Here is a 20785-nt window from a genome sequence, read left to right on the forward strand (position 1 = left end):
AGCTGTATGATGTTTTAAATTTCAGTTTAATTTTGTGGTACTCTCTGCCCTTGATTTCCAAATCTGTTAAGAAGAAATGGCATCCTTTTTCCTTTGGGCTCATCTCTGAGAAGCTCAGAAGGTAATAAAAGAAGAAACAGCATTGGCTAGTTAAGTTACCTTTATTTTTGGCTTGGAAAATTATATAATGAGATTGGCCCGAACCTATAAAAAGCTGGCAAGAGGAAGAATCCTCTGGTTGTCTAAAAACTGAACATTTTCTTCACTTGGGCCCTTGCTGATAATGGCCAGAACGTGTGATTATTTCCAGCGTTACTACCGGTTCCAGGAAAGGAGGGTGGCATTTCCACGCAAGAGGAAGATTTCAATATGGGCTTAAGAGAAGCAGGTGCGATTAGTAAGGATGTCTTCTTTGGGTTTGTAGGGCTCTAACAAATGGTTTCCGATTGTTGAAACTTCTTTATGTGTTGACAGATTGGGAAGATTTAGTCCCCACTAGCGAGTCTGCTTGTTTTTACTTAAAGCTTGAGAACTGGTTTGATTTCATTTTGACCCTGTTTATTCCCAGTTCATACTTGGTGATTAGTCATTCTCTAGAGAACTGAGTACTTTTATTCTGAGGATAGAGTCTTTCTACACTGACCAGCTATCCGAGTTTGCTCAGAATCCAAAGGTTTCCCAGGACAGGAGATATTTAGTGCCCCAGTTGGCAAAGTCCTGGACAAAATGGTGAGAGTTGGTCAATATTTTTGTACCTGAAAAACATTTGATCGTGGTTATAGACTCATACTAGTGCCATAAGTCAATAAGCTAAAATCAGTTTAATTCCTGAGATTGCTGGAGTGGGTAGCCTCTGCCTTCTCCAGCAGATCTCCCGACCCAGGAATCAAACCCGGGTCTCCTGCATTGCAGGCGGATTCTTTATCAACTGATCTATCAGGGAAGCCCTCCTGAGATTGCCAGAGCTGGACTATTTGATGAGATCTTAGAAAAAAGTGAGTGTAATTTTGTTTAATCAACATTGCTTCTTGTTTTTGATTTTAATACATAGGCTTTTTGCCTAAATTTACTTTTTAAAGCGTTCTCAGTTTACCCTGTTTTTTGTTTTTAGAATATCCCTTACATGCTGCAAAATGTTTATTTGCCTTTTTTTCTTTCTTGTGTGTAGGAGGAACAAGTAAATTCCAGAAACACTCTGCCTTCTCTTAGGCATGTTTTTGAGTTGTGTTGGTGGTTGTTGACCGTAATCTGTCTTAGCTAAATATACAGTTTTAAAGTCGAATTCTTTTGCTTTCAAGATGACAGTTTGGTTTCCTTGACTGTAAGTTAACAGACGCATTTTCTAGGAGGCACAAGTGTGATTGGGTTGGGAGTTCTGGCATGGGTGCGTTTTAAAAGAAGAAAAACCTCCTGATAATTCTTTGGTGTTTTCCCTGCATTCAGGGTTACATTTCCTTTTTTTTTTCCCTTTGGAAGAGGAAAGTGCCCTATTCCTTTCCCATTCCATTCCATTCTCAGTGTGTACCAGGTGTGTGTACCCAGCATAATCTGGGTGGCAGTTAGGCAAGTGCAGGCCGCAAAGGCAGGCTTGTGTGTCTCATGTAGCAGTGAAAACCTATACAGCGTGGTAAGGAATATATGCAGTGTAGATCCCTGTTCATACTGGTGAATTAAATAAGGGTAACCTCCGAATCCTCCCTCTTCCTAAGAACCTATAAAGACTTTCCTCCTCACTCATGTACTTATTGGCGGCTCTTTGATCCAGAGCACTTAAAAAAAAAAAAAAGGAAAACAGAGACTCTTTATGACTGATGAAATAAAAATGAATCATTTCTTTCAAAGGAGTTTTTATCAGCCTCTTTTAGGATGTAGTGATCTACTTCACTCGAAACCTCTTATTTCTAAATGTTTCTTTTCATAGGACTAGGTCGAAGGGCTGAAGATCTTTCCAGCGAGCAACATCGACTTGCTGTAAAGTAAGTTTGACGATATATTCTTGAGCCCTTTGGGCATCAGTATTCAGAGCTCTTCCTTGTTTATATGGATGTAATATTGTTTATGGAATGAAGCTACTTATGATGGACAATCGGTAGACTGGGTTGTCTTTGGCTTTTATAAGTGGTAAGCTACGATAACCTTGTTCATAGGTCATTTTAAATGGATTTGGGTGTAGTTGTGGGATAGGTTCCCTTGATTAAAGGGTCAGTGGCTCTGTAATTTTCTTAGTTTCCCAGGATTCTCCTTCACTGCGGTTGTTCTGTTTCTTCCAGGATTATTTTTATTGGGCATGTATCTGGAGTTGGGGGACATCCTCAAGAAACAGTCACTTACCTGTGCCCATCAGTATGATTATGCTGGCATGAAAAAAGATAGGATATAGGGTTGGAGAAAGAAATATGGGCTGGGCAAGAGGAGGAAGGAGGAAGCTAAAGTTTGAAGGTGGATTTTGGCCAATGTTATGTGAAGTAGAGAGGGGGTGGGCATCAGAGAGGAAGGGAGGCCGTGTAAAGAGGAGAATAGCGCTGATAAGGCTGTAAAATGGCATGTGGGGGAGGGTGGTACAGCCACGGCGAAGAGTTCCTACCAGAGAGTTCAGTTCAGTCGCTCAGTGTCTGATTCTGCGACCCCAGGGACTGCAGCACACCAGGCTTCCCTGTCCATCACCAACTCCTGGAGTTTACTCAAACTCACGTCCACTGAGTCGGTGATGCCATCCAACCATATCATCCTCTGTCGTCCCCTTCTCCTCCTGCCTTCAGTCTTTCCCAGCATCAGGGTCTTTTCCAGTGAGTCAGTTCTTCGCATCAGGTGGCCAAAGTTTCGGAGTTTCAGCTTCAGCATCAGTCCTTCCAATGAATACCAGAATACCAGGGAGTAGCAGGAGATAACCGGGATGTATGAAGAGAGGGTCCCCGCTTCATTCCTTCATTAAGGAATCGGGACTTGGAAGTGATGGAGACAGAACCACCGCAAGAGTCTCATGAACCAACTTCTTTGCTGAGCATCATAGCGGTGTAAACGCTAGAGGGCTAACCCTGTGAGGAATCCTTTTCCCACAACTCTGTCGTTAGAAGAGCATGCCCTTTGGTACTTATTTTTGCTCTCCAATGTTACGATTTTTAATGAAACTCTACTCAGACAATATCACAGCACTTCATTTATTTTTGGTTGTGAGGCATATGGGATGCTAGTTCCCGGACCAGGGATCAGACACACACCCCCTGCATTGAAAGTGCGGAGTCTTAACCACTGGAGCCTGCCGTTAACACACTAGACACAGCCGGTCTCTGCAGAGTGTTTTCCTGCCACTACCCCTGTCTGTTGGCCGGGACGTCATGCCCGGAGGCCAAAGCAGACAGGAGACAGCTACAGCAGTAGTTTGTGTGGCCTCTTCAAGTGGAAACCAGTTCCACCCATCATTTGTTTTGTATTTATTTTGGCAGTTGGGAGGGAGTTTTCCCATCTCACACCATCTCGACCAAGTCCCATTAGTCCGGGTTCCCACCCTGCCTGATGTTTATTACCTTCATTTTCTCGGGTGGACAGACAGCTGAGGTTGCCCAGAAAGAATGTTCCCCAGCCTCAAGGCTGCCTTTGTCCCGGTCTGGCCCTCCGCGTGTAGAGCTGCGGATAGCCAGCAGAGGGCGCCATAGAGTGCCGTGCCGTCTCTGAGCCACTGGCCTCCTTCACTGCCTTTCAACTACGTTTCACTCTTAGGTGGGTTTTTAAAGAAACAGAACAAAGAAAGAGCGTGTAGCATTTAACAAGCGACAGAGACAACACCTGTCTTTACAACGGGCGTATTTGCAGATATGAAAGAAAAATCAAAGACTGAAGACTCTTCAACTTTTCACTTTATTTTCGCAGAGCAAAACCCTCCTTTTTGGAATATGTGAGCTACCTTCTCAACTTCATGAGTGTCATAGCAGGCCCTTGTAACAATTTCAAGGATTATATAGCCTTCATTGAGGGGAGACACACACACATGAAGTTGCTGGAAGTGAACTGGAAGGAAAAAGGCTTCCACAGTCTGCCAGAACCTTCTCCTACTGTAAGTTGTTCAGTGCCAAGTATTTATCCAGAGGTCTAGGAAGTAGAGCTTTGCTACCAGGGCTGTCACTTTTAATTGTTCTAATTAAAAATCCAAACAGTTTACCAGAAAGCTTGGCCCATAACTTTTCCCCCCTGTTTAAAATATCAACATTGGTATTTATTTGCAGGAGTTCTCCATGTTGGTGCAACAGGAATTTATTTCACAGAGAAGCTCATTGGCCTGAAATATTACAGCAATTAATCTACTTGCCAACCAGCCAGTATTTACTGCCTATGATGTACCTACAATTGTGTAGTTAACACCTTCAAATGTGTCTTTACGAATAGAAATTCATAGACAGCCAAAGGATACTATGTCATAAATGGTGAAGAGGGAAAGAGTGGGAACCAGAATACATGTGCTTTTTATTGCAGAGCCTTACTATGGCAAGGGAAACCAGCTTTATCCTGGCATGCCTTATAGTCAGTAAGTTTCATCTTATTGACTTGTAGAAAGTTGAAGGTGTTTTTTTGAAATAATGTTTTAATTTGAAGTGTATTAATCTCAAATTAATCAACATGAGGATAACTCATTGAACTTTGCAAATCTGCTGAACATATCCAGATCAGATATCCTATATTTAAGAAAAATTTGTAATCAATGGAAGGAAGAGAAACATTGGAAAGGGAGAAATTGAGGATAATTTAAATATTTTTAAATGCCACTGTTAGGCAACATTAAGTATGTGAAAGTTTAAATGATTGATTAAGCATATGTTTTCTGAGAGTTTGACACAGTCAGGTCCTCTGCAGTTTATGGTGAATCAGAGACCTTTGTGGACAGAATCTAGGAGGGAGGTCACTGGCTGGGTGTCATCTGCGTAACCGCAAGTGCTTACACACAGGGTCTGTCACAGGAGTTCTGTGTCACATTATTTGGAAAATAATGGTATCAGAGAGTCTTCACGTTGCCCTCCAAGGAGACTTGCATTTTTGTGCACAGAGAACATGAAGCTCTGAAGTTGCATTTTGGCCAGAGACATGTGGTTGTGAGGGGCTGGCGCACACTAGTGGTGAACAGTTAGAAAAGCATGCTGTGCTCTACTGTGATGTGCCGGGAATCCGGCTCTGTGCCTAGCCCCTTGTAAACATTCCTGTGCTGAAACCCCAAGCCACCCTGTGAGGCAGGCGCTGTTAACAAATAAAAGTAGTCTCTTTTATAAAGCTGGGGACTATAATTCTTTGGGTGTTAGCTGACATCTCCTGGATGTCAGGGGATCTGGGCAAAATGACTCCATCCAGGGGAACTGAAAACCTCAGTACATCTCAACCCCAGAGCAGACTGCGTGGAAACCATCCAGAAAGGGTTTGTAAAGCTACCTGCCCATGTCCTGGCTTAGACATGTAATCACGTGCCCGGAATCCTTCCTTATTAAGCCTCTGTGCTCCTTGCTGGTGACTCAGATCCATTTCCTTGGCTCTGCTGGCTGCAGGACCAACCAGGTGGCCAGTGGCTCTTTCTTTCTGATGGAAGATTGCCACCCTGTAATGTTACTGATTTTGCATGTGTTTGGGGGCTTCCCTAATGGCTCAGATGGTAAAGAATCTGCGTGCAACACAGGAGACCCGGGTCCAATCCCTGGGTCGGAAAGATCCCCTGGAGAAGGAAATGGCAACCTACTCCAGTATTCTTGCCTGGAGAACCCCATGGACAGAGGAGCCTGGTGGGCTATACGGTCCATGGGCTCTCAAAGAGTCGGACCCAACTGAGCAAGTGGTCTCTCACTTGGGTAATAAAACCACCTGACCTTTGATGGTAGAATGTGCTGGTAAGAGTTTTCTTTTTTTTAAGATCCATCCCTTCCTGGGGTGTCAGAGGCGAATCCTACATCTAAATACAGCATGTATGCCCATCATCTGAAACTGTGCCCTGAGGAATAATGCCCTTTGCCTCTCCTTCTAGAGACTATTACCACAGCAGCCATGGGGCAGCTTTATTCTTAGCATCCCTTTGCTGAAATTGTTTTCCACGCACCAGTGTCTTCTGAATAGTTACTTCATTCTTCTCCCCCATTTCCAGGGAGCCGTGATGCACAAACTGTGCGTGACCTTGGTATCTCTCCTTTTGTTTCTGACGCTGACGAAGACCTTCCCTGTCACCTCCCTGGTTGACGACTGGTTTGTTCATGAAGCAAACTTTCTGACCCGACTCTGCTACTTATACATTGTCATGCAAGCCTCCAAGCCCAAGTATTACTTTGCCTGGACCTTAGGTGAGTTTGCTGGAGGGCGCTGAATGCATGAGGAAAAAATGCTACTTCTTGGAGGGCTTGGCCAGAGCAACATTTGGATCACTTAAACCAAAAAAAAAAAAAAAGACCGGTGTGTAATGGAAGGCGGTTGAGCCAGGGGGACTCTGTACTTTCCAGGGTAACCCTCCTTTCAATTATCTGTGATAAGGAAAAAAGTCCTGGCTATTGTTTAAACCCAGTGTTATTAGCAGATGTCAGACCTTGGAAGCTGCTGCATCCACCCATCAAACTTGGCTATTTAGGGTAATGGAAAGTTAGGGGAAAAATTCCAGAATGATCTGGCTTTCTTGTAATTTTTGTGGGTTGTCTGTAATACAGGATACACGTTGAAGTTTACCCATATATATGCTTATTTAGGTTGAACTTTTAAAGAAATGGTTGGTTAAGCTTTATGCTTTAGAAAGAAGCTGATTTCAAGTGATTTTTTTTTAAGGTAGAAAGTTCAACTTAATTGGGCATTATCATACTTTTCTTTTTCCCCCGTGAGGTAACTTTAGTCAATATTAAGCCTTTATATCTTTTCCTTTTAAAGAGTTTTACACCAGAAAAGTTTAAACCTTTGCTAAGGTGAGCGATAAACCTTCTATTTACATACCAAGAATGGTAAAGTATTTTGATAAGGCATGGTAACCATAGGGAATATCTATTTTGCATTTGGAAGACTTTCAGGAGGGGAAGTTTAACACCTTAGCTGCAAGTGACCTGGGGGCCTGATGTCAGGAACAGTGACTTGGTTTATGAAATCGAGTAGATTATTAAACTTGGTTCCTAGTAGACCATATTCCATAAGGGTGCGGCACTTAACTGAGTTCTCTCATTTCATACTCTTAAGTTTTTAGCACCCAGTTCAAGTTTATAACTACTGATTTATTCATTTATCATTTTTTTATTGTGGTAAAATAAACATAATGTAGAATTTGCCATTTTATCCACCATAGTGTACAACTTAATGGCATTAAGTTCGCTCACAACAATGCAACATAACCACCATCCATTTCCAGAACTCTATCACCTGAAACAGAAACTCTATCCTTTCAACAGAGCAGTGATCCCTATTCCTCTTTCTTCCCTGCTCCTGGTCCAAATGATTTTTTAAAGATCACAGTGTTCAGAGACAAGTGCAGCCCAATGCAGAATTTATGTCACACTTGACCACAGAGACACGTAAGAGCTTTTCCACAATTTGCTGTGTGGGAAAGTTTGTTCCCGGTCCCATTCAGTTTAACGCAAGGAGTTTTTGTTGAGTACCAGGCTCTGTGCTACGAGGAACTCAAAGTCGGACATCTCAGCCCTCATGGTCATTGCACTCAGTGGGGCCCCAGACACATATACCCACCAGGCAGTGCATACCCAGAGCTGCGGCAGTGACAGGATGGCAGAGGAGATGACGTGTACGGACTGGTCCTTGGGCGAGGCTCCCAGCTCCTTGTATCTGATTGCCTTTCCTGCCGATGCTTTACTGTTGAAGAGTCATTTCCTCAGTAGGTGGGCATTACTCCTCCTCTGGATGCAGCACCACTCAGAACACTGGGTGTGTTTTTCTACTGAAGTAGACTTCGCTTTGCTCCAACCTGGAGAGGGTGTGTGATAGAATCTCTCACTCCTTTCCTAATTTCTACTTCTTCGCTTTTCCTCCCTTTCTTCCCCCCTTCTCCCTCCCGTTCCTGCTCCCACATTCTGTACCCCAGGGCTTATGGGCTGGCTTCTGGACTAAATCGGCTCCTGATTTAAGGAGGAAAGAAAGGCCATTCCGTGGCCTCGTAGGGAAAGTCTAACACGAGGTGGGTTGTACTGGCGGGAATCTGGGCGGGGAGGTGGTTGCAGGGCACAGGGGTGTCCGGCCTCACTCGGTCCTTTGTGGAGTGACCCCAGATATTTAGAGTAGAGAAATAACCCTTGCCATGGATTGCTTTCTCTGTGGACTTACCTCTGTCTTTTCTTCCCCACCAGCCTTTCTTCATTGTTTTTGGTAGCTTCAGTAGAAACGCTTCATTAATTTGCATGGCCTCAATTTGAAGTTTGTATTAGTTTAGATTGCATGGGCTGGTCTGAAATTAACCTTTGTATTATTTATAAGTAAAGATGCAATGAATAGTGTAACGGGGAATATTTAAACTGCTTAACCGAATAATTGTTTAATGCAGCTCCTTCAAACACCATTTGCATATAATTGATGTACTAATTATACACAGTTATACATTCACTCCTTAAAGCTGGCCTCTCGATGACTCCCAGCTGACTTGCACTCTGTACGTCGAGTTCTAGTTACCGTTTCTATTGAAAGAATGGAGCTATTTTCTTTGGACTTAGCATATGAGGCTAGTGGTTTTTCTCCTGCTAATTAGTACTAATTAGTGAGACTCAGTTATAGCCCAGGCTGTGTTCTAAAGATCACAGATGCCCAAATAGGGGTGTCCAATGCATTTATCTTCCGTTATGTTAGAGCCGTGTGCAATGCAAGTGAAGCCGGTTTTGGATTGGTGAACTTAGAGATTCTAACTGCTTTAAGGCAAGAACAATCTTGGATAAAAGGTGGCAGGATGCACTAAGGGGAGCAGGGAATTCTGACCGTGTATAAATGCGGCAGTTCTGAGAGTCACCTCTTCTGGTTCTTCAGTTCAGTTCAGTCGCTCAGTCGTGTCCAACTCTTTGCGACCCCATGAATCACAGCACGCTAGGCCTCCCTGTCCATCACCAACTCCCAGAGTTCACCCAGACTCACATCTATCGAGTCAGTGATGCCATCCAGCCATCTCATCCTCTGTCGTCCCCTTCTCCTCCTGCCCCCAATCCCTCCCAGCATCAGAGTCTTTTCCAATCAGTCAACTCTTCACATGAGCTGGCCAAAGTACTGGAGTTTCAGCTTTAGCATCATTCCTTCCAAAGCAATCCCAGGGCTGATCTCCCTCAGAATGGACTGGTTGGATCTCCTTGCAGTCCAAGGGACTCTCAAGACGGCTCCTAGCCCCCAGGGATGGGGGAGCCTGATGGGAGGCCGTCTGTGGGGTCGCACAGAGTCGGACACGACTGAAGCAATTTGGCAGCAGCAGCAGCAGCCATTCAGGCTGGTGGAATCAGCCCTAGTGTTCAGAGTCTGGCACTGTTTACCACCTGAGCAATCTTTTCTTTTTTTTTTTTTTGATGTGGACCATTTTAATAGTTTTTATTGAGTTTGTTACAGTATCGCATCTGTTTTATCTTTTGGTTTTTTGACCTGAAGGCATGTGGGATCTTGGCTCCCCATCCGTGGAATCGAACCTACATTGGAAGGCGAAGTCTTAACCACTGGCCCACCAGGGAAGTCCTGCACACCTGGCGGGACTGAGTGATCTTAATGTTAACATCACTAAGCTTTAGACCTCTCACTAGCAAGATGGGGGTGGCAGTAATAATGATGATGGTGGCAGCTAACCATTCTTGAATGTTAACTTGGGCCAGGCCCTGTATTATGCACTCTACATATTTTCAATTCGGCCTAATCCTTTTAGCATTCCTTTAAAATAGGTACTGTTATAATATCTACTCATGAGAAGAGGTTCCTAGAAGTTGAGACAGCTCTCCCAAGGCTGTGAATTGACCCCGCTCCCAAGTAGAGAAAGGAACCCAGGAGATCACCGTTCCCACGACGATGGTAGTATGAACCACCATTTCCACACCATTGTGAGCACTAAATGAGAAATGTCTGTGGAATGCTTTACAGAATCCTGGGAAAATATTTAAGGATTCCGCCCCCCCAAAAGAAAAAATTGTTATTCTTCTGTGTGTTTTAGATCTGAGGCTGGAGACAGGACAAGGCATGCCTGGATTGCTGTGCTGGTTGCAGCACCATCAGCCCGGGCCTCAAGAGCGCGTCCTCTCCTGGTTTTAATTCTGTCCTTCGCCATCTGTGCCCACACAGTGTAAATTCGTGGTCTCTTAGCTGCTGCACCCTGGCTGTGTCCTCCTCCTTTTCCACTGAGTTTCCCTCCAGTCGGCATGGGAGGAAGAGATCTCAGGACTCGTTTCTTTCCTCCCTTTTCTGAAAGAAGCCAGATCGTTTTACAGTAAAGCTAAGCGTAAGATAAGCAGTTTTAAGGCATCAACGATGCCAAAAGGAAAGCAGGCAAACTTCGAGGGGGTGGTTTTTCTTCCCACTAGCCCTTAGAAGTCTAGCGTGAGCTGGACCTGAACTCCCCTAGAAACGGAATGAACAGAGCTATGGGAAGGGTTGCTCTGAGATCTCCCCCAGATCTCAGGCTTTACAACTTCATTAGTTTGATTTTTTTATGTTTGTAGCAGCTTTACTCATAACTATCAAAAGTTGGAAGCAAGCATCAAGTACATTTGCTGCTTTTTTATTTATTTGTCCTCTGTAGATTGCTTTGTTAAGTTAAACAGGTTTGCTTCTTTGTTTGCAAAGGTTTAGGGGTTTTGGTGAGGGGATGTTTGTTTTTAATTAGGAAAAGATGAGTTCTATGGAATGTCATCTCTGTATCTGTTAATATGACCATATTTTTCCTTTTAATCTGTTAAAAAGCTCATTTGATTATTTTTAAGGAAATATTCTGTTGCTCCATGTCCAGTTCTAACTGTTGCTTCCTGACCTGCATACAAATTTCTCAAGAGGCAGATCAGGTGGTCTGGTATTCCCATCTCTTTTAGAATTTTCCACAGTTTGTTGTGATCCACACAAAGGCTTTGGCATAGTCAATAAAGCAGAAATAGATGTTTTTCTGGAACTCTCTTGCTTTTTCCATGATCCAGCGGATGTTGGCAATTTGATCTCTGGTTCCTCTGCCTTTTCTAAAACCAGCTTGAACATCAGGAAGTTCACGGTTCACGTATTGCTGAAGCCTGGCTTGGAGAATTTTGAGCATTACTTTACTAGCGTGTGACTGATATGCAGAGTACATCATGAGAAACGCTGGACTGGAAGAAGCACAAGCTGGAATCAAGATTGCCGGGAGAAATATCAATAACCTCAGATATGCAAATGACACCACCCTTATGGCAGAAAGTGAAGAGGAACTAAAAAGCCTCTTGATGAAAGTGAAAGAGGAGAGTGAAAAAGTTGGCTTAAAGCTCAACATTCAGAAAATGAAGATCATGGCATCCGGTCCCACCACTTCATGGGAAATAGATGGGGGAACAGTGTCAAACTATTTTTTTGGGCTCCAGAATCACTGCAGATGGTGACTGCAGCCATGAAATTAAAAGACGCCTACTCCTTGGAAGGAAAGTTATGACCAACCTAGATAGCATATTCAAAAGCAGAGACATTACTCTGCCAACAAAGGTTCGTCTAGTCAAGGCTATGGTTTTTCCTGTGGTCATGTATGGATGTGAGAGTTGGACTGTGAAGAAGGCTGAGCGCCGAAGAATCGATGCTTTTGAACTGTGGTGTTGGAGAAGACTCTTGAGAGTCCCTTGGACTGCAAGGAGATCCAGCCAGTCCATTCTGAAGGAGATCAGCCCTGGGATTTCTTTGGAAGGAATGATGCTAAAGCTGAAACTCCAGTACTTTGGCCACCTCATGCGAAGAGTTGACTCATTGGAAAAGACTCTGATGCTGGGAGGGATTGGGGGCAGGAGGAGAAGGGGACGACAGAGGATGAGATGGCTGGATGGCATCACTGACTCGATGGACGTGAGTCTGGGTGAACGCCGGGAGTTGGTGATGGACAGGGAGGCCTGGCGTGCTGCGACGCATGGGGTCGCAAAGAGTCAGACACGACTGAGCGACTGAATTGAACTGAAGGAAATATTCTAACAGAGTGAACTTGAAAGAAAGTAATCTTGGACATTATAATACAAGTGTGTTGATTTCATCAGGTCTCTCTTTGAGTGTAAAAAATATCATTAAGGAACGGATTAGAAATGAAATACGGCAGGGGGATGGTTTCACAGAGTTGAGTGAAGTGAAATAAAGGTGGATACAGGAGCGTTGAGGCCGACTCTGTCGGTAGGGTGGCTTTGGTCATTGTGTCCACGTGTGGCCTCTTGGCGGGCTTCCCAGGTGGCGCTAGTGGTAAAGAACCCGCCTACCAGTGCGGAAGACACACGAGATATGGGTTTGATCCCTGGGTCGGGAAGATCCCCTGGAGGAGGGGATGGCAACCCCCTCCAGTATTCTTGCCTGGAGAAGCCCACAGACCCGTCCATGGGTCGCAGAGCCGGACACTGACTGAAGCGACTTAGCGTGTATGCATGTGGCCTCTCTGGCAGCTGCCTCCAAATTCCCAGCTCTGGTACTGTTCTTTTTTGTAAGTTCTAAATTGTTCTAACTGTATCTTGGCTGTCCCAACTGATATCCCTACTGACACGTCATGCTTAACATCCAGAACGAGCTCAGTTTCTCTTTCAGAGCTGATTCTCTTCCAGATGTGATGCTATCAGCCTGTGTCATGCCATCGTTAATGACAACTCTTGGATGGAGGTCCTTCTGTCTTCTGAGCTTATATGTAAATATTTCCACCTTTTTCCCTTTCCCCCCTTATATCTAGTTGGTCTCTAAATCTTCCTATTTCTCTGTTTTGTTTCTTCATCTCTCTTTTTCTCATTCTGCACATTCTATGAGCATCTTCCTTCTTACTTAGCAGGTGCTCATGAAATGCTAGTGAATGAATAAAAATGAATGAATAAAAGTTGACATCACCCAAGCGCCAAAGCTCTGACTCTTAGGAGTATCCAGGAGATCCTGATTTTGGTTTCTTTCTCAAGGAAACTGCAGCCATCTCTCTTCCTCTTAAAGCTAGACAGACATTTAGTTATCTTTGAAAGCAGCAATGTGACTTTTGTCCCACATCCTAATGTGTTGTTTTAAAAACCATAGCTGATGCAGTGAATAATGCAGCTGGCTTTGGGTTCAGCGGAGTGGATAAGAATGGAAATTTCTCTTGGGATCTGCTTTCTAACCTAAACATCTGGAAAATTGAGGTGAGTGTATCATGCTTGTGAATGACGCTGCCGTTGTGAGTAAAGCAAACGGTGTGCTGTGAGTGTGGTATACACGGGAGGTCCTTGTTAGTGTCCGAGAAAAAGCCCCTTTCAGGGAATCCTGGCTCCAGCAGTCTCTGAAACACTCTGTATGTCAGAACTTTTTTCCTTATATATATATATTTTATGGTACCTACTTTCTTGGCAGTATTAGTGGTTCTAGTAGTAATAATGATACATGGAAAATCTTTTTGTTGTTTACGCTCCTGTTGTACCAACTAGAAAGTACAGACGTCATTTTCTCTTGGTGACAGTGTCCTTTCTGCAGAGATCAGACTAGCGGTTGTATTGCCTGTGTTTCTCTGTGGTTCCTTTCCACGATGCCTCTGCTTTTAAGAATTGCAACAGTGCGCAGCTTTAAGGCCTCTAGAATTAGAGTGTTTTCTCTTTCACTAGCTTTGTTCTTGGACCACAGTTCTCGGTATTATCATTTCCATCTCTAGAGGTGATCTCTGTGGGGCCACATCCTTCTTGATCTCCTCCGTGTTGTCATCCCTCAGAGCTGAACGGACTGCCAAGCCTCTGGCCCTTTTCCTCCTTGCAGCCAGAGGGCACGATTCTCAACGTGCAGAAGTGCTGGTTCTCCAGCCAAGAGACTCATGACTGCTGTTGGCTATGGCACTGGAGAGTCTAGGCAGAAAGAGGGGCTCCGTGTAGGGCAGGAAGCCCAGGAGGTGGAGACTGACCCCCTGCTGCCTACATTTGGTGGGCATCCCCCACCCACTGGGAGACCCGGGGGACGGCCTCCACCTTCTTGACACCTGGGGCTTCTCTTCTTTTGAATGGACATGATCCAGCCTCCAGAACAACCCCTCTCTCTTGTTTTTCTATCTAGATGATGTCAGAGAGCGATGTGTTAGGACTTTCCTCCCTTTTCCCACTGAAATTCTTCTCGTCCTCAAAACTGTCAGACCCCGGCTGGCTACTTGGGCGTGCTGAGGGTAAATGGGCCTTCAGAGTGGGTCCCCTGGACCTCCGGCTGCCCGCCAACCCCTCCACTGTGGCCCTGAAGACAGAGACCTCTCACTGTGGGCATGTGTTCTGGGTGATGCTGAGTCATGTATTTATGATGAAAGAAGTGGAGCTGATATACAGCCAGGAGCTAAGTAGAACCGCCAAGGAAGTCTGATTTAATTTAGGCACTTTTGGCTCTGTGAGGATAGCCTTTTTTAGCCATGGACGATGGCTAAATGGATAAATAAAACTCCCTAGGACAGCGGCCCCCAACCTTTTGGCACCAGGGACCAGCTCCGTGGAAGACAGTTTTCTCCCGGACCAGGGGTGGGGAACGGTTTTAGGATGATTCAAGCTTGTTGCATCTATTGTGCACTTCATATCTATTGTTATTACATCGGCTCCACCTCAGATCATCCGGCATTAGATCCTGGAGGTTGGAGACCCCTGCCTTAGGGTGTTCAAACTAGAAGTTCATAGTACAGAAACCTGTCTGTCCATCACAGATGCGTTCTCCCTCTTCCTCCATTCCTTCCAAACATATTACATTAGGCCAACGTGTGGCCTAAGATTTTATGGTTGAAACAGAAAACAGGGACATCTACATTTTCCAACTTTATTAGGAATTCTAGGTCTTAAATGTTTGCTATGTGCTTTCTACAACCAGCCTTTATTAAATTTTTTTTTTTAATTAGAAAACCCAATTGAAGACTTATTTTGGAATCTTTCTGCATGGTTGATCTACCTGTGTCATGCCGGCAAGAGTGATATTTTGTTTTCTTTTCTGTATTGTGACTCCTTCGTGCGTGAAATCTCCTTACTATTCTAGATACAATTGGAAGCGTTTGAACCTGTATAGCTACTTGCAGAATAACTGCACCAGACTGACCTAGTTTACGGCTGGCCCCAGAGTGAAACGATGGCAACTGAATTCAAGGTGTCTCTGGAAGGACTCTGAATTCACAGGATGAAGCTTTTCCTGTGGCAAATCCCATTTTAGAGGGTTTAGTTTTAAAATTCAGATGACTTGGGTTTTGTGTTTAACCAGAATGGAAGGAAAACCCACAAAACATTCTTTTGGTCATCCTATAATTTGAAAATAGATTTTGAGAGAAATTGAGACTCTGCGAGCCAAGTTTTAGTTGCAAAGGAAATCTTGGGAAGCCCATAAAGTCTGACTGTGTACAGCGGAGCAGCTGAGCTGCCCGAGCCAGTTGTCACCGTGGAAATAGCACATCTAGTCTGTCGCCAGGGAAATTCTGGGGAGGACTTTCCGTTTCTGGGGATATTTAAAGCTAATGATAGGTGTTATTTTCTCCTTTCTAGACTGCCACAAGTTTCAAAATGTACGTAGAAAACTGGAATATTCAGACAGCTACTTGGCTAAAGCGGTAAGGAAAACAAAAACGACCTTGTTACTCATGGCGCTGGGATATGTTTAGATGGGCAGCGTTAGGTGAACAGCCGTAGTCTGCTGGGTCATGTCAGCTGGCACTTTGTAGTATATTAATTTTTTTTTGTAGTATATTAATTTCACTGTACCAAATACTTGCTAATGCCATTCCTGTGTACCAGCAATCCTCGTACCAATCCCAGGAAGTGATGGTACTTATCTCCATTTTACAGATGAGGAAAGTGAGGCACAGAGGGCTGTGTCACTTGCCAGTCACACAGCTAAGGAGTAATAAATATGAGGCCAGTGCATCTCCAGAGCCAGGCTCTTAACCTCTGTGACGTGCTGCTGCCTACCTCGAGGACAGTCTATTGCTCAGGGGTCAAGGAGGGTCAATGTCAGCATCATGTCACGGAAGACTGCTGTTTATTTTATCTGTAGCATTGAAAACTTTGTGGTACCCCCCCACATGTTGATGCTTTTTAACTTTGTATTTTTGGTATTTCTCTGTCCTTTTGTTTTTCTACACATTCCAAAATTAGAAATATTACTTCTTATGGAACTAATGACATGCTATCCTCAAAGCAGCAGACTCTAGCTCATGAATATTCCTATTACATGAGTGCAGAGAGAGTATACAAATATTAAACTGTCAGTTCTACTGTTTTTGATAAGTAGCATTTTCCGTCTTGTTAAAACACTGGGGTCAAAGAAGAGACAAAGGATAACAGTTCTACCAAAGTAAACTCATGCAATTCATCTGAATATGTACGTTTTGAAAATTTGCCCTTAAGTTATTGCTTTTAATTTTCTGAATCAGTTTAGCATAAACCTCTATTTCTGCCTATTGAATGACCCCAATGTATTGAGAATCCTATAGTCTCCACTAGGAGCTTGTTCTACATAAACATTTTTTATGTGAACATATATATAAAAAGTGAAATCTTTTTAAAAAATCACTTTAGAAAATGGAATGTTTCATTCATTCAAGAAGGTCCAGAGAGGTAAGAAACAAACACCCATGCAAAGTACCTCTCATTTCAAGAAGAAATATTTCACATGGAATTCCACGCTTGTTTCTTTCCTCAGATGCATTCCCTTTCTTCCCATAAAGAGACAGCCGTGACCCTTAGTTTGGTTTTAGCTTGGTTACTTTTGACTGTTGGGATTTATTTTCATCTGGGCTGTCTCATTTAGGAAGCCATGTAGTTGCTCCCCAGGGTACCACTGCCAATCTATAGACTGGATTTGGGAGGAAGTCCCCTGTCACTTCGTTTTAATAAACAACCAAGAAGCCAGAGATCTGCAGGGTTTTTACTGGCAGTTCCTGGATTCTCATAACGCCCTCGCTCTTTAAGGCAAATTCATGGGTTGGAATCCAGTGGACGCTGAGAACTGAAGAGGCCCTGTAACTGATGTGTTGATTTTGTGCTGGAGTCATGGCCAAGAGAGATGAGAAGGCTGCCGTGGTTTTGTTGTTGTTTTTTTTTTTTTTAAGGTGGCATTGGGGCCAGTGCGGAAAGTAAATGAATTCCACTAAATGAGGACCCTTACCTGGTTCTAAATGTTTTAGAGCCAATGGCACTTTTCCAGTCTGGAAGATCCCCTAGGGAAGGAAATGGCAACCCACTCCAGTATTCTTTCCTGGGAAATCCCATGAATAAAGGAGCTTGGCGGCCTATAGTCCTTGGGAGTCACAAAAGAGTCGGACACGACTCTTAGTGTTTAAGAAAACTAGAGTTCAAGGCTGCTTGGACTACACTGCAAGTCCCTGACGAGGGTTAGGCAGGCATGCCATCAATGGATCATCAAGTGATTTCTGCATGATTGGATCCAAAAAGATGCAGGTGTCAGTAAAAATTCCTGATATGTTTGACCTGTGGCTCATTGTACCTTCCTGTCTTCAGTGTGTGCTATGAGCGGGTTCCCTGGTATCCCACAGTGCTGACCTTCATCCTGTCTGCCTTATGGCACGGTGTCTACCCTGGGTACTACTTCACCTTCTTAACTGGAATCCTGGTCACTCTAGCAGCCAGAACGGTAAGCTTCCTCTGGTTATGGGGTCTTCTTGTTAGTAATCAGATGCCTGTGTGTGTGTTGTCTTTTAGGTCCCAGCAGGTTGGGGACCATGGTGGGAGTGATGTTTTGAGAAATCAACAGATGTCTTCCCATTAGAGAAATATTTCAGTATATAGGAACTTATGGTCATAAAATGGTTAATTACTTCATTTTCATATTACTTACAGGGAGTGTTTGCAAAACAAAAGGACTTTTAGGAACAATGTTTAGTACCTTAAGAGATGAAAATATTTTTAATCATTAAAGGCTACTAATTACAGGTGACTATCGTTATTCATCCATGGAGATTCCATAAAACTTCATTTTGCTTATACTATACATAATGTCCTTTTCATAATCTTTCACCTAAAAATAATTTGATCTCTGAGGAACTGTAAAAATTGCAGCCACAGGAACTGTTCTCTTAAAGATTTCTCGAACCTCTCGTGTTTGATCCAATTTAAGTTTGTGTAAAGTCCTTTGTGAATTTTATAAATTTAGTTCTCTAGGTTTTAGGAGTAGCCTTCAGTTTGTCCTAGACTGTTCCTGTGATTTGCTGGCTGCAGAGCAAGAATAATAATAATTCTGCAGAGCAGAATTAAAAAATAAAATGTCCTCAAAAATGAAGTGAACATGTACAAAAGTAATTACAAGTCAGTGTATTCTGTCAAATACAGAGCTTTTAATGAGATTTGTTGAGCTGGTATTTTAGACGTGGGTTTAGGAGCCCCAACAAAGCTATTCACTCTCATTTTTTTTAAATATGTTTATGGAGTGCCTCCTTGCATGCCAAGTGCTGTGATGGGTATTGGAGGAAAAAATGGAGAACAGAAGGGATGTGGTCCCTACTCTGGTCTACTGGGAATAGAGACGTAACATCTAGTGTAAACGGGAAACATCTCATATAAATGGATAACATCTTCCTGTTTGTTCAGTGGAGAAAGTGGGTAGAGTAGGATTTCTTCCCCATTTCTTTTAGCTGTTGACTCATTCATCTGTTCGATGAATATTTCAGGAGCCCTTTTATGTGTTAGCAGGTGCTGGGCTACTGCAGTGAACAAAAGTTCTTCACCCATGCAGTTCTTATTAGCTTGGCCAAAAAGTTCACAAATTAAGCACTTGTAGAAAAATTTGTATGCACCTTTTTAGCTGACCCAATATTTTATTTATATAAATGTTTGTTGTGTGAACAAGATGGATAATTGATCATTCTGATTAGCACAGTTTAAAGTTTCATAGCAACCCAGTTCAGTATTGTTGCCTGGGAAATCCCATGGACAGAGGAGCCTGGCTTGGCTACAGTCCATGGGGGTCGCAAAAGAGTTGGACATGACTTAGTGACTAAACAAGAACAATAAAAGTATATATTGTACATACTTGTGCGGTGAAAGCAAGCATTTTCTTTTTTCCCATTCATATACCAACTTGGGTCATAAAACTAAAAAACAGATGGAAAGACAAAGGCTAGAATTTTGTTTATACATTCAGAGTATTATTTCTTAAAACATCTTTCGTTCAGTTGATCTTAATTGGTATAAAAGCATTGACTTATTGGGTTGGCCCAAAAATTTGTTCGAGGTTTTCTGTAACATCTTTTTGGAAAAGCCCAAATGAACTTTTGGGCCAACCCAGTATATAAAGTCTGTCCGGTGACCTTGGAACGTTTTCCACAAATGAGTCAGATAAGAGATGGAGAGAGGGTTGATGGAACAGTGTTTCCATTCCCCTCCCTGCCGAAGGGAGAATGAACTCAAACAGTCATGAAGTGTCTCAGGCCCAGGAAGTTACTTAATAAAATCTCTTATGTGCTTCTCAGTACTGCCCATGGATGGACCTCCAGCCTCTGTCTAGAGGACCTTAGAGCCAAGGAAGAGTCCTTGCTGACCTGCCTTTAAACCAGCCATTGTTTCAACTCTGTCTTTGGTTCTGGCATCTGGAAATCGGGTGTCTTTCTGAAACCAAATCTGTGTCCAAAGACCTACAAATCCTTTGACACCCAGCATTTTTCATCTCAAAGAGTTCTGTTTCCTTGTCTGTAAAATGGGCATAATGATGCTTACATGATAGCCTTGTTGGGAGAATCAGAGATGATACCCATAAAGAATTTGCACAGACTTGGCATACTGTAAACACTCAATAAATGGTAGCTCTCATTATTACACTATTATATTTCACCGTTATTTAAAGGAAATAAGACACAGTGCAGAGACTTTTCTACAAGGATATACATCACAGAATTGTTTACAAAGTTTCCCATAATTAAAATTGTGTCAGATTAATATTGACATAGAAAAAAGTTCATGCTATGTTGCTAAATGAAAAAACAGGCTAACCATCTAGTGATGCCATTGGAAATGTAAACATGAATATGTATGAATAGAAAAGAGACTTGAAAGGGTTTTTCAACAATGCTTTTCTTGGGGAGATGTTAAAAAAAATCTGACTGCTTAGTTGTTCTTTAAACATTTTTCTACAGTGAATGGATGTGTACTTTTTAAAAATAACAAAACGATAATGGTAATTTTGGTTGAAAATAGAACTCAGATGGTTGGTAGTTTTTATCTCCTGTGTTCCTGAAGTATACTACGTGCATGCATGGAATAAAAGTTTTTATTTTTTGCACCCCGCCCCCCAACTTCCTTGGCGAGCAGGTGAGGAAAAACTACAGACATTACTTCCTTTCTTCAAAAGCCCTCAAGGCAGTTTATGACATAGTCACCTGGGCTGTCACTCAGCTGGCCGTCGCTTACACGGTGGCCCCCTTCGTTATGTTGGCCGTGGAACCCACCATCAGCTTATATAAGTAAGTTTCGCTTGCTCACGATTGCTCTGTAGAAAACTTGTCTGGTAACCTCTGTGTTTGGCTTAGGAGCTGGTGAGCTGAATCAGCCAGTACTGAGTTTCTATGTGTGGTTTCAATGGGAAAATGTCTAGAGAAGGCTTTAGGAGGAAGTGTCTGTCCTGGAGATGCTGACAGACAGTAACGCAGATGGGGCAGAGTGCCCTTGAACCATTCCTAAAGTAAGTAAGGGATGCTTATGGTAGCGAATTCCGAAGGCAT

The 20785-nt window shown here is 43.2% G+C and overlaps 1 protein-coding gene across 6 annotated transcripts in view; it reads left to right on the forward strand.

Annotated features, from left to right (window-relative positions):
- Window positions 1-20785, forward strand: part of MBOAT1 (membrane bound O-acyltransferase domain containing 1) — a 111725-nt gene that overhangs the window by 80094 nt on the left and 10846 nt on the right. For 4 of the 6 annotated variants that reach the window (XM_061398750.1, XM_061398746.1, XM_061398745.1 and 1 more), the window contains 7 exons: window positions 1922-1976; window positions 3868-4051; window positions 6113-6305; window positions 13156-13259; window positions 15600-15664; window positions 17574-17706; window positions 20376-20527. In XM_061398750.1, coding sequence (XP_061254734.1) covers window positions 1922-1976; window positions 3868-4051; window positions 6113-6305; window positions 13156-13259; window positions 15600-15664; window positions 17574-17706; window positions 20376-20527 — 886 coding nt within the window. The other 2 variants (XM_061398748.1, XM_061398747.1) reach the window with 2 other exon arrangements.

Source organism: Bos javanicus, chromosome 23 (genome assembly GCF_032452875.1).
Source record: "Bos javanicus breed banteng chromosome 23, ARS-OSU_banteng_1.0, whole genome shotgun sequence".
Taxonomy (NCBI): Eukaryota; Metazoa; Chordata; class Mammalia; order Artiodactyla; family Bovidae; genus Bos; species Bos javanicus.